The sequence below is a fragment of the Electrophorus electricus genome, chromosome 24 (genome assembly GCF_013358815.1).
Source record: "Electrophorus electricus isolate fEleEle1 chromosome 24, fEleEle1.pri, whole genome shotgun sequence".
NCBI lineage: Eukaryota > Metazoa > Chordata > Actinopteri > Gymnotiformes > Gymnotidae > Electrophorus > Electrophorus electricus.
In genome coordinates this window covers 8,961,951-8,975,896 of record NC_049558.1, presented here as the reverse complement: position 1 = coordinate 8,975,896, position 13,946 = coordinate 8,961,951, and the positions used below count along the sequence as shown (strand labels likewise).

The 13,946-nt window shown below is 37.8% G+C and overlaps 2 protein-coding genes across 3 annotated transcripts; both read right to left on the bottom strand.

The window, feature by feature from the left end:
* Positions 1–2,805: 2,805 nt before the first annotated feature.
* Positions 2,806–4,337, bottom strand: mipb (major intrinsic protein of lens fiber b). Its single transcript, XM_035522661.1, is given in 9 exon segments — positions 2,806–2,942; positions 2,945–3,035; positions 3,133–3,222; positions 3,320–3,443; positions 3,445–3,479; positions 3,996–4,161; positions 4,163–4,224; positions 4,226–4,270; positions 4,272–4,337. Coding segments are annotated over 9 exon segments (816 nt in total).
* A 1,510-nt stretch (positions 4,338–5,847) lies between these two features.
* Positions 5,848–9,619, bottom strand: LOC113591474 (aquaporin-4). Of its 2 annotated transcripts, none has more exons than XM_027031974.2 (6): positions 9,563–9,619; positions 7,849–8,043; positions 7,588–7,749; positions 6,632–6,796; positions 6,462–6,542; positions 5,848–6,362 (listed from the first exon to the last, which is right to left on the bottom strand). In XM_027031974.2, exons 1-6 carry the CDS (start codon positions 9,575–9,577, stop codon positions 6,147–6,149), a joined length of 834 nt encoding a protein of 277 aa, XP_026887775.2. In that variant the 5' UTR covers positions 9,578–9,619; the 3' UTR covers positions 5,848–6,146. The 2 variants fall into 2 exon arrangements, with proteins under 2 accessions (XP_026887775.2, XP_026887776.2); XM_027031975.2 differs by having other exon boundaries at positions 7,849–8,040; positions 9,563–9,584.
* Positions 9,620–13,946: the final 4,327 nt, after the last annotated feature.

Below are 13,946 nucleotides of genomic sequence, written 5' to 3'. Positions count from 1 at the left end.
TAAAAGCAGATAAACAATTCAATATTTATACTAGTGCCTCAGAAGAACGCATGGATTTACAATATTTTTACTAGTGCCTCAGAAGAACGCATGGATTTACGTTAGATAAAAGTATCTGGCACAGATATTGATATATCAATCTAAAGTAGACAATACTAATTACATACAAATCAAAATTGGACACAGTGGTAGTGTTTTTAACATTAGATGCATTCGCACTGTTTGGTGTCACTCTTTTTCACTCAACAAGTCAATTAACAACAGGTTGACAAGTGAGGCTTCCTGTGTGCTTCTTTATCTCTGCTTCGCAAACACTGAGCTCCCTCTACCTCTAGTACTCTCTCCCCATGCCTTTCTCTCTCAAGCAATACACCGAGTTAGTATAGCAAGTCATAGCAGAGCCTTTGTAGCAGACTGATGGTTTTGTTTGGCATGATTTTACAGGGCTGGGGTACATGTTGGCAAGCTGCTTTAGCCCAACAAGTCTCAGGCACAACTTCTTGTAAATATGTAGCAATGTATACTAAATGAGATTTACACAGGATATAGCAAATGTCTCACCATGGCTTAAAGATCTCAGACTACCCACTCTTTTATGAATGTTATTATTTTTTTATAGTATACCTAACATTGCAACACTATAGATAAAAGGCATGCAGTCTGAGGAAATATGCAATAAATAAATAAATAAGTACAAACTTCAAATTTAATGATTGCAGCCACTACTGCTTTTATCTGTCAGATACTTTTGTCCATTGGTATAGATACGCAAGCAGTTCTACTGAGGATTACTTAATTCCCAATCTTATTTCTTATTTCTCTGAATGTGGCTGTGACTCTAAAGATGCTGTATACAGTGCCTATAGAAAATCTTCATACCCCTTTGAAACAGTCACTTTTTTTTTGTCTTATTCAATATTTTTATTTTTGCCTTGTGCAACATTCAAGTAATGAGAAAAAAAGGTAATGGTTCTGAAAAAAAAAATTTTTTTAATGAAAAACTAGAAAATACAGGCTTGGAAAAGTGATCAGTCCCCTGATTTATTACTTTGTAGAGCCATCTTTTGCTTTAATTACAAACATCAGTCTGTTTGTATATGTCTCAACCTGCTTTGCAAACCTAGATTGGGGGATTATTGCCTTTTCTTCTTCGCAGAATTGTTTGTATTCAGTCAAACTTTAAGGTGACTGGCAATGCACTGTGCTCTTCAGATTCATCCACAGATTTTCTATGGGATATAGGTCAGGGCTCTGACTTAGCCATAGAAGGACATTCATCTTCCTGTCCTTAAGTGACTGCTTTTTTTTTTTTTTGGCGGTGTGTTTAGGGTCATTGGCATGCTGGAAGGTGAAGCTCCTGCCCATCTTCAGCTGTCTCGGAAACATGTTTTCATCAAGACCTTGCATGTACATGTGCAGTATCCACTTGCCCTTCAATCCTCACCATTTCCCAGTTCCAGAAACATCCACATAATATAACCACTGTGCTTCACGGTAACTATGGTGTATCTTCTGTGGTGTGCTGTGTTAGACTTTTGCCAAACATACCACTTGTACTTCAGTCCAGACAGATCAATTTTGGTTTCATCTGATCTTTTGCCACAGGACAATAGAATCTTGAAGTGTTTTTTAGCAAAGCGCAAACGACAATTGGGGTACGTTTTCACAGATAGGCTTATTCCTTGCCACCCTACTGTAAAGGCCAGCTTTGCATAAAGCTTGAGATTATTGCCACAGGGACAGACCGAACAGTCTCAGCCATACAGACCTGTAGGTCCATCAAAGTTGTCATTGGCCTCTTGGTAGCTTTCCTGATCAATGTCCCCCTGCCTCACTTATACAGTTTAGAGGGACGGCCCGATCTTGGAAAGGTTAGTGGTTACATACACTTTACACTTCTTGATAATGCTCTGAATGATACTCAGAGAGATATTTAAAGACACTGAAATCTTTTTGCACCCTTGTCTTAACTTGTGCCTTTCCACAACCTTATCACAAAGCCGTTTTGAATCTAACTTTCTAACCATGGTGAATTTTTGCGTTACCATGCACTATTATTAGTGGAAACCTCAGAGAACTGCTGGTTTAATTCTGAAGTAATCAAAACCACCACAAATGATGTCAGGTGTGGGCCAGATAGCCTGGTGTGTGATCTGGAAGGTGATTATTTGCGTCTGATTAATTTATGGGGTTGGTTATTTATCAAAACCACATATTTGACTAATCAAATAATAATTTATGAGAATTTTAAAAAGCTTAATTTACACTTTGTTGATTAAGATGATACTGTGTAATCACAGCTGGAAAACATAAGATGTTTTTTATTTTCATGGTATAATAGGCACTGTCTGTGTGTGTGTGTGTGTGAGTATATATATATATATATATATATATATATATATATATATATATATATATATATATATATATATATATATATATATATATATAAATCAATACAAAATACATTCTTTGCCTGTGACCACCCTCTAGTGGCTGTTACTTTGTACTACTGCTTAGTATGTACAAGCTTAATGCTTACTTTTATTTTCAGTATTTCCTTTCCCAAAATTATTATTATTATTATTATTATTATTATTATTATTATTATTATTATGTCTACATCATCCTTGTCATAGCCCACCTATTTTCTCTGCATTTCAAAAATATATAGAGTTTAGTACATATGTAATAATAGGTTTAGGTATTTAATTATATTTCCCTGTTTGAAATTATTTTTAATCCTTTAATTCATGTTTTTGATACTGGGTAATGGATATTTTTTATCATAATATAATTCATGTGTTAGCTGATGGTGGCACAGAATGATGGAAGCAGAATTGGCTCACGATGCTCTGGTTGATGCAGTGCTTGAGTATTGAGCTCGATGGGCTCCCCATGGGTCTCTGGCTGATTCTCACTCTCTGGGAGTCATCTGCCTTCTCAGAAAGGCAGAGAAATATTCTGAGAAATAGCATGAAATTATAGCAGAAAGCACACATAGCTCCACCAGACATGGGCCCCACCCAGTACACCTACAATGAAACACACACAAATACCCACACGTGTGCATGTTGTACATGAAGTAATGCTGCAGAAAAAAAAACATTGCAGAAACTTTCTCTCACTTACCCAGTGGTTCACAAAATTCCTCATGAGAAGAGCAGGGGAAAAGGACCTAGCTGGAATCATGCCTCTAGGCAAAGAGTAAGAGTTTTTACTCTAGAAAACATCTGGTACCTCACATTCTTTCATATTTTTTATCTATCTATCTCTCTCTCTCTCTCTCTCTCTCTCTGAGTCTCTCTCTCTTTCTCACTCCCATCAGGTGATCCACAGTGACAGAAAAAGCGATGGATAGAGCGGCTGAGCCAACACGCCCACTTCTTCTCTCATCAGCCACGGCAAAGATGCAGATCCACGGCTGCATGAGGAAGACCTCATGTGCTGGCCATGTTCATGGTGATTCCAGACTGCAGCTGTGGGAAGGAACGGAACATTGTATCAAAAACAAATTGTGTATTCCTCCAATACCTTGTTATCATTCGCTTTTATCAACACCACAGACATATGATGGATTCACAAAATATATTTTTGTTTTTAATTTTTAGTTATTAAATTATTTTGCACTGTAAGAATAAAAAATGTGGGGAGTTTTTTTAGAGAATTTCCTCTAAGTCTAGATAAAACGAGTTTCTGACTAATAAAATTAATCAAATTCATCAATAGCATAAGATATGTTATATACCCAATGACAGGAGTCCAACGTTAGTAATGGCTGCTGAACATTTATCATGAAAACATGCTCAGCAGAATGATAACTGGAACTATGATCAAGGCTTGTAATCAATATTTCAGTGTTTAAATGTTTAAGTGCTTCGGCGGTGCCTGTGATATTATGAATTATGTATTAATTTTGTAAGAAAAATTTGTTGTTAACAGGATTCAGCGCATGATTCAGCGCTGTACTTAATTCTCCTAGTGCCTTTGCTTACTGTGTTAAGAGCCATCGTGCCTCTCGTGTTGCCGGGTGTGCCTCCATAGAGAGCAGTAGCACCTCCCACAGTGCCCAGGCTCTGGGCACACATGCAGAACACAGCACAGGGCAGAGAAAGCTGGGAGGTGTCTAGGCAGGTCAAGGTGACAGACGGGTTGATGTGTCTGCTTGATGAGTGTGGCCGCAGTGAAACCGAAGCAGATGGCAGCATGAAGGGCATGATAGGGATCCAGAGATCCAGCGCAATGCAGTGCCCATGCCGAAGAACACATGGCATCAGGTTTCTAAAAAAGTCGGTGAACACTGCTTACCAGAACATCATTGAATGGAGCTCCACCATCATGAGGGGTCAGAAAACAACAAATTTTGCTGAGGTGACAACAAACTGGTTGAAGTTGATCACGCTTATATTTTTCTGGCCAGAGGAGGTTAAAACAAAGACATGATATGGAGAAATGAAGAAAGAGAAAAATGTGGATTAAAACGACTCATATGCGTAGAGACGTTATCTACACATGTAGTCATACGTAGTCACTCACATGTAAGCTCTTCACCTGCACAACACTGTGCTTGTCAAAGAGACATGAGGCAAGTGCCTGATTGGGCATGGAGAGGATTAGACAGTTTGTCAGGGGGGCTGGACATTGATGCTAGGGGAAAAGCTACAGGTTTTATGGTTTGACTCCAGTAGAAGACACAGAGAAGAAAAAAAACAGTGCATGTCCCGCCTGTGGTGAGAAGATCTAGTTTGACAGGTTGTAGAGGGGCCACAGGAGGTATTTATAAAAGCCTGAGGCTCCAGCATGATGACATAATCCCTCAGGAAGAAGTGCAAGGGGGCACCTCCCAGATCAAATAAACCCTAGTTCCATCCTGAGTTACGAAGCTTAGTCAGGTACATCCCTTATTTAACAGCAGAGGTACACAGTGGAGTCAGAAAAAAGGTGTGTGCACAACAAAGGTGTGTGTTATTTAAGGGCTTTTGCAGTGAAAGGAGAAAAATGGCAGTTATATGATGTAATATATTCATATTGCTTCAAATTGCTTCATTTGTTCGATCAAATGTTGTTTCCTTAATGAAAATGACAACATAAGATTACATTTAAATTTGACTCTTTGTGAGAAGTTCAGTCTACAACATCTCAGTCCGTGCGCAGTGTGGGATTATGGGCTTTCCGTATTCCTCAAACATTTCATGTTCCTTATTCCTATGTTTCTATCATTTGGGATTGCTACATCTCTCACTATGGCCCTCTTCTGCTGTTTACCCACCACTACTGTATCCAGTTGGTTATCCATTACCATTTTGAGAGTCTATCTGGAAGTGCCACAGGATCTTAGCATGGTCATTCTCCACCACCTTTGGGGGTGTATCCCACTTTGACCTCGGAACGTCTAGCCCATACTCGGCACAGATGTTTCTGTATACTATGCCAGCTACTTGGGTATGGCCTTCCATGTATGCTCTGTCTGATAGCATCTTGAATCCCACTATTAGGTGCTGGATTGTTTCAGAGGCATCTTTGAGCAGCCTGCATCTGCCTGGCACGGTAGATACTAGAGTCTATTCATTTTGTATTCAGAGCTTCTTTCTGTGATGCCCTGAATAGTGCTTCCGTGCTGTCTTTCAATCCAGCCTTTTCTAGCTACTTACACTATTTGCCGGTGGTAAATACCTTACAGGGGTTAAAATAAATAATCTAAATGTTTCATGCTTCAAAGTAGCATTGACATCCATACAACCCCATGTTTTATGTATAGACCCAAAATATTTTTAGTTTTTACAAAAAGAACATCTTAAAAATAATTCTGTTTATCTATATAATTGTAAAAAATAATGAATACAGTACTCTTTATACTTTAGTTTTTAGTAAGTCACTCAACAATGAACAGAAAACATCTTAAAGAATAATTTCATATGAAAATAAATACACTGCCCACACAGTGGTTACAGAACAGAACTGTAATCTAAACATTCATAAGGCTTTAAATCTTTACTCTTCATGTTTTAGGAACTCTTCATGTAAATGTTTTTACATTTATTTTGACACTATCTAATTCAAAAAGGTACAATGACAAGAGCTAATTTACAATTCATTGACCCTTGAAGAAATGGCAGTGTTCCCAATCAGTGAGCATGTCACATGGTTCAGTTGTGTTCAAGTTTGTTGGTCTGCTTGGCCCTCATAGCTGTCTGTGTGACAGTGGACAGAGAGGAGCGAGACACACTGGCAGTCTCCACTATTTCGATGTCTTTACAAGTGAGACATGCCACCAGCTTCTGCCTTGAGGTGGTTGGAGCAAAAAAGAAATCATGAGACACACCTGCCAGAACTGCACCCAGCACCGGCCCTATCCAGTACACCTGTGTGGTGAAGAATGAGTGCAGATGAATAAAATAAAGGAAGCTTGGCCATTCACATATATAATAAAAATTATGACTAAATTTACATGATTGACTCACCCAGTGATGTTCCCAGAACCCAACTATAATGGCAGGTCCAAGAGAACGAGCAGGGTTCATGCTGCCTCCAGAAATTCTACCCTGTGTACCGAACATTCCCAAACTCACTTTCAGGAATGCATGTATGAATGTGTGCAGAAATATGGCAAGAATGTCAGCACTTCACTCACAGCTGTAAAAATGCCAGCAGACAGGGAGCAGCCAATAGCCAGGTTGCCGGGTTCACTCCCCTCTCGCCTCCGCTGATCTTCCACAGAGAAGATGGTGAAGACCAGCTGGAAGGTGGCCAGCATCTCTGTCCCCAGAGCCTGCCCTGCGTTCACCTCTATGGGTACCTGTGGTGTGTGTGTTTCAAGAGGGAATTAATTGGGCATGTTACTTCAGGCAGGCAAATGAACAGTTGAAAGCTGGTTAAATGCAACAATAACTATAATAACAAATCCAGCAGGGCAATCTAGAGATGTAATTCATAAAATAGGCAAGGGTAAATACCAAAAGGGAGAAAAATAACCAGGCAGGCTAAACAGGAACAAGCAATGCAAAAGAGGAAAACCAGAGACAAAGTGAACAAGTCCAAAACCAGAGAAACCAGAGAATGGCTCAATATCATTATCACAGGCAAAGGTGGTTTAAATACAAAAACAATCACACAATGGAATTAACAATAGGTGATGTCAGTAAACAGGACTAAGAACGAACATATCTAACGAAGATCATGGGAAGTGGAGTCCATGTGAGCAGTGTTGGGAGTGCAAGGAGGGGCAGAGTCTGGCTAGTGATAGTCACTAATTTAATAAGGAACAATGTAACATATCAATTAGGTTTAGAAACAGTTCATGGATTAGTGTTTCAGAATATATTATAATTTTAATGATCCTCATAGTAATGTATATATACCATAAACTCATTATCCAATCCTTAAGTATACCTTCCATTCCAGACTTCAGTTCTAGTCTAGCTGCCAACACTTGATCCAAATAATCCAATTAATGTATTTAAACCCTGGTTAGCATACTCATCTTATATGTAAACAGAAAAAGATAATGGTTTTGCCTAGAGTCAATAAGGGTTGTACTGGGAACCTTTAAATAGCACTAAACCCTCTTTCTGAACCTTAGATCCATACCTTGTTGACAAAGACCTCAGCTGTGGATTTCAGGGGCAGGACCAAGTAGAGCATCCCAGCCCCTAGAGTGGCTCCTAAGCATTGCGCAATGACATAGACCACAGCCCTTAATGTGTCCAGTCTCCTTGTAGCCAATAAAGCCAAAGTTACAGCAGGGTTCACCTAAAGTCAAAGAAGAGTGAGTCAGTATGAGACCAAGAACCCTACTAGAAATCACTCATGCAAATCGCTAGTGGAGCAGCAGTTGTTTCAACTCCTAACCTGAGCCCCGCTGATCTCTCCAAAACAGTGTCCCAGGCCCACTGCTGCCATGCCTGCAGCTAGTGCCGGGTAAAGGGGCCCGGAGGAATTGCCCCCAGGACCTGGCACTGAAGAGCCCAACACAGCTGACACGAAGACCAGAGAGCCTAGGATCTCAGCCAGCATGCCCCGCCAAAACTGACGGCTTCTGACCTCCTAGTTCATGAAGGTTAAGGTGCGTAAGGTTAAGAGAGAGGAAGAAAGAGGACATTAATGTAGGGAAGGGCAATAGAACGCGGGACATTAGATACATAACAATGAGATTGATAATAGCAAATTAAGATTAAGTAGCACCATAAGAATTATAAAGCTTTTATGTAGTACTTTTTTATGAAATTTTTTTTAAGGTTAGGGTTAGTCCTAAATTAGGCAACAACAATGATAACTGAACATTTAATTTAATGTAATTTTTAAAAGACTATTTAAATCCTTAAAACCCAGAAGTAGTGCCATGCAGGGTAACACTTTATATTACACAAACACTGATATATTGTAACCGTATCATTGTTATAGTATGACAGTATTTAATACACTGACATGAAATGGTAAGATGTTTTGTTCACCTTCTCAATGCTAGTAATTTCTTCAGTGTAGACAACTTACAGGTAGACCAAATAGCAATGTATTACTCTGTCTATACAATCTGGAACATATCTGCCAATATGTCTTTTTACAAAATGAAACTGAGAAAGGTTTTTCAATCTAGTTTTCTTTACTAAATCCCTGAAAATTAGTAAATGATTTTTCATAGACAGTTTATGGGCTATGAATATTTATGATCTGTAAAAGTGCAGGTATACAATTATGAGTAAATCAGGCATGAAGGTCTTATCCCACACTTAGTACACCATAATCCAAGATGGTCCACAATGTTTTCTATCTGATCTTCAGTTGGATATCTGAGATTAATCTCAAGATCAGATAACAAGCAACCATTGGTAAAAGGAAATATTACTGTGATGTGATTGCCATTCAAATGAAATATACATTTTAAAGGACCAATGCATAATAAGCAAAGTACCAAAATGCTTTATTAATTTATTTATGTTATGACATATCAGAATTGTAGTATTCTTAGAGCATACTCGAATAGTCTAATAATTAATCATCAGGTTTTGCCAAGCCATGCAAATCTGAAATCTTGCTTAACGAAAAATAAAATACAAAGAAAAGGCTAGAAAATAATTGGGTATTTATGTTAATTTCCCTGAGCATTACATCAGACAGTATAAAAAGCTTTATATTTTGCTTTACAAGGTGAATTTTTAAAAATGTAATAATTTTCTGACTCAGATAAGGAACATAAACTGACTTAACTATGAAAAGAAAGAAGTAAAAAATGAAATGAACTGGCTTGAGTCTTTGGTTTTGTTTTTTTGTTTTTTTGTTTTTTCCAATTTTTGGGACATAGGTCCCAAAGGACTTACTCTGTGAGGTTTTCCTACTGAAAATTTCTAGGAGTACATGCAATCTTTAAGCAAAAAGTTAGTGCTTCTACAATAGACCCAGACAAAGCTTTTCAACAGCTTCCTCTTACTAAAAAAACCCACTTCATTCAAACTTCCTTCTACAAAATATTAAGAGTGCATTTCTCATCAAAATAACATTATTTACTTGATTTAACAAAGGTTGCATTTGTCTCCTTAGTCAATCTGTGGCGCTATATTTGCCTTACCTCCCGGAGATTCATGCTAAGCCCAGAGTTATCCGTCTCTCTGTGTGTGTTTGTGTGTTTGTGTGGGGGCAATAAAAAGGATTGTGTAGCAAATAAGAGAGGGGCTCATTAATTCCATTGAAGAGACCTGAGGGTGTCTGAACATAGAGACCACTCCCCATATCTATTAATGCCTTCAAGCCCTCCAAATTTCTACTTCCCCACATTATAGGATATTAGCACAGCTCCAAATGAACAAACCTTTCCTAAAACATTTTTGGAAAAAAATCATGGGCATTAAAGTTGGTACATTTTATTAATGCAAACAAAACATAGTGGGTCCTTCCAGCACAGAAAATGTTAATCCAAGGCAATGGTAACGTAAAAAGTGCATGCCGTAAAGAATTATTTTAGGCGCAAAGGTATTGTGCAGGTACTTTATTTTTGGTCTTAAACCAAAGATTTTGATTTGATTTATAAAAAATCCACAATGTTTTAAAAATAAAGAAATTATCACTCTCTGTGCTCAAGTTCCATTGAGCCTAAAATCTGCATCTCCCACATACACGCATGCACACCCTCCATGCTCTTTCCTTTCATCACCCCACTTGGAAGGTGCTGTAATTATTGTCATGGCAACAGCCTCTTTGGTTAGATGTGGTTGCCATGACTGCTTTTGTGAGGATTTAGTACTGGTTGGCTACCTTTACTGGAATTTTTAATTAGTTAAATGTGCAGTGAACACATTTGACTCAGTGGCTCACAAACAGGGGAAGATTTGCACGATTAACAATTTACCTCAGCAGGAGAAGCAGATTAAGGTCATGAAAATGAACTGCTTAAAAGAGAGTTCTGACATTTTTACACGCGCACACACACACACACACACACACACACACACACACACACACTTATATATATATATATATATATATATATATATATATATATATATATATATATATTTAAACAATTTTATGTTTCAACAGAAAGTGGATTATGAAACCAACTTAAAATGATAGCTAAGGAAAACAAGGGCATACTCCAAAATAAACTCCAAAATCATTCAGGTTATCTTGCACAAATGTAATGTTTGGCATACTGACATGTATTTGACCGTCAACATATCAAAAGTATGGCATGGAAATTTTAATTGCTTCTCTATCTTTACTGCTTCTTTTTCTTCTTGAGTACTTTGACGATTCTGATAAGGCATATAGAATTTGTCCAAAGATGTTTGTTATGGTTTTTCATTTAGTAGATAACACAAGTACTGAGCAAGTGGACGCAGTCCTCTATTAGACATCAAACAGCTAATACAAATGACAAAAATTTATTTTACTACCCCAGCAGCCTTTGAGCACTGTCTTCTTTCCCTGCACTCCCTTTTGGGTTCTAAGCACTGATCTATAATCTATAATCCAGCGCTCTTAGATCCGTGGTTAACTCGCTGGCCATTGGGATGCAATCATGAGCAGGCCATTTATGGCAAGATGCTACTTTACCGCTAGGGCTAGGTTGCACGACAATGGCTGATACTGACAGCAGCAATATATAATTCATCCATGTATGTGTGAGCCAGTAATCAACATAAATGCAAGAGAACAGGATATGATATGGTTTCTGTAAAATCAGTAGAAGATTCATCTACTTGGTAGCTAGCTAAATAGTTTAACTTTTGTAACAGTGACCTAGCTAGCTAAATTAGCAACCCTTATAAAACATAGCTAGCTACTACTTTGATTTATCTAGTGCTGCACAGCAATTCTGAACAAATCTATTTTTCTCTTCTATAATATTCATGCAATAGTTTTACCATAATCTAGCTACCTACAGCATTATTTCTATAGTAAATTAGTAGGCATATATTTATTATAAAACTCTTATAGGAATTTTAAGAATTTTGTGGTTTTGAGATGTGTCTCTTGGTTTTGTTGACATCACAACATGGGATTTTATCCCAAAGCAATCCAGTAGCTTTTCTTCAGAGATTTCTTGGTAAAGAGACAGTTCTCTTGTCTAAAGTAATAAGCAATCCAAAGAATACACAATCAGCTACACAAACCAGACTCTATTTTTGTTTTGGTTTTTTTTCCTTTTTTTTTGCAATTTCATTGCCGTTGGCCTGGAATATTCCAGCACTAAACCACAAAAAATATTTTGTTCATGTTTCAGGGTTAATTAAAAAATGGTTTACAGAGTTTTTTGTAAAACGCTTTGCAAAGAGGTGCAAAAATAACACCATATACTTCTGTGGAACATAATTTCAAAATCACAGAATGTAATAATCTAATAATCGTCTTGGACTTGAATGTTGTGTGTACAAAGTGATGTATTTTAGCCTGTTGTGGTATTTTGTCCATAACAGATTCAGCTTCGATCGGCACCTGCTCTTCATCAGTGTACTTTGGTACAAATAAATATGGAGTAGGTTATTTTGGAGCATTTCTAGCTTGTCCTCTGACATGTTTGTTTATGTTAGGGTAAAATGTCACACTTTCAGAAGTTGACCCTGTACCTGAGGGCTCGAGCAACCCTTGGTGCTGGATTAGTTTCTGGATTAGTTTCAAGGCTATGGCCCAAATTTCTTTGTGCCAAAAATGTTTAGCAAACTTGAATTGCTGAGCTTCTCTAAGTAAATTTCAGGTGTGAGGTGCCCACAAGTTGGTGGATCAAACAATTGGTTAAATATTATTTTTATAAACGTCAAGACTATACAAAGCAAAAAGCAAAATGTAAAAATGGAGTTGATGGCAAAACCATTATCCCATGTATTAGTAGACCTTCACTAAGATGAATAGGAAATGTCAGAAAGGTTGATATACAATACACTTCCATGTGGGGACCTAGAGCATTTTTTCTCCAAGAATTTCGGGGTAAGTTAGTTCTTAATAATGCACAATGGAGAAACGAAGTGGTATGTCCCAGCTTGAGTTAAATTACTCCATTTACTGGTAATTTGTGGAGCAGTGATCACCTCTTTTGGAGGGTTAAGCTCTGTGTGGATGAGTTGGGGATGCGGCACCAAGAGAACTTGCTGACATGGGTCTTCTTTTTTTACTGGGGTATTTCAAATATAGAATGCTGACACAATCACCACACATGTACACACACACACAGCAGCTGGAACCACACAACGCCCATCACATGCCAGTTAAGGTGGTGAGGGGATAGGGACATGTCACACACCACACAACAACTATCAGGCAGCTCAAGCTGTAGACAAATACCAAACAAGACTATGAAGTTGTATTTCTAAGATGTGTTATCAGTCAGAGATGCTCCAGCTAGGGCCGACGGCTCAGCTGTGCCTGTCCAGTGCCATGTGCTACAGACTTGGCACTCCAGGAAGCAGAAACCAAAACACCACGGAGGCAGCCAACTGCTCAGAGGCCTAGCCAGTAGCCCAGGCATGAATGAGTATTTTTGATAAGGTGGATAATTTTGTCTAAATGTGTAAAAATAAAACAATGATTATCAATACATGGATTCATGAAGCAACTATAACTGCATCATTAAAACCAAAATTGAGTTCAATATTTTATTAAAGAATAAATTACCATAGAATAGAAAATTATCTAAAATAAAAAATGATGTTAAAAAGTATAATGTACTTCCTTGTGTACTATTTACAAAAATGAAAGACAAAAAAAACTTAACTAGTAATAATCAAAAAACCTTCTTCAAGCATTTTTCTTTTGGTTCAGTCCTACATTTGAGGGAGTTTGGACACTCTAAGAGGTAACAGGAAGTAAAGGGAGTTCAGCATGCAAGTATCTATTTGTTTGCACAGTTGTATCATTGTATATATAGTGAGATACCAGTTTATCCAGTATACCCTTCTAGTAGGGTGTTGCACTTTTTACTTTTATTCTTTTGAACATGGATTGTAAAAATCATCATTGAGCAATGTTTTACTGACATTCCTGGAAGCAAGACAGGGTAATCTTATGTTCGAGATGTTCACTTGAGTGTGTATAAACTTGGTCGGCAATGATGTTCAGATAAAACTTGCAGTTCATAAGTTTTTTAATGGGCATTAGGAGCCAATATTTTATCCATTGAAAAGCATAACACAAAAGGAACTTGTATTTGTCTGTCCAGGAAATGTTATTCACTCCTCTGGTGTATTCTTTTTAGCTTTTCACACCACTGAGTAACTTCTTGAAACGGTTGTGCATGAAAAACCCAGGACAACAGATGCTAAAACTATCATAGATTGTACCAACTATTGGGGCACATTCAAAGTCATTAAAGTCACACATATGGCTCATTCAAATAAAACTAGCCTGGTAAAAAACATTTCTGATTCTAGTGATTTTCCCTTTATTTTCATGTCCCATCTTGAATCAGTCCAATTGCAAAGGCATTTCCTTTTTTCCCTCTGAGACATTGGTAGGATCCA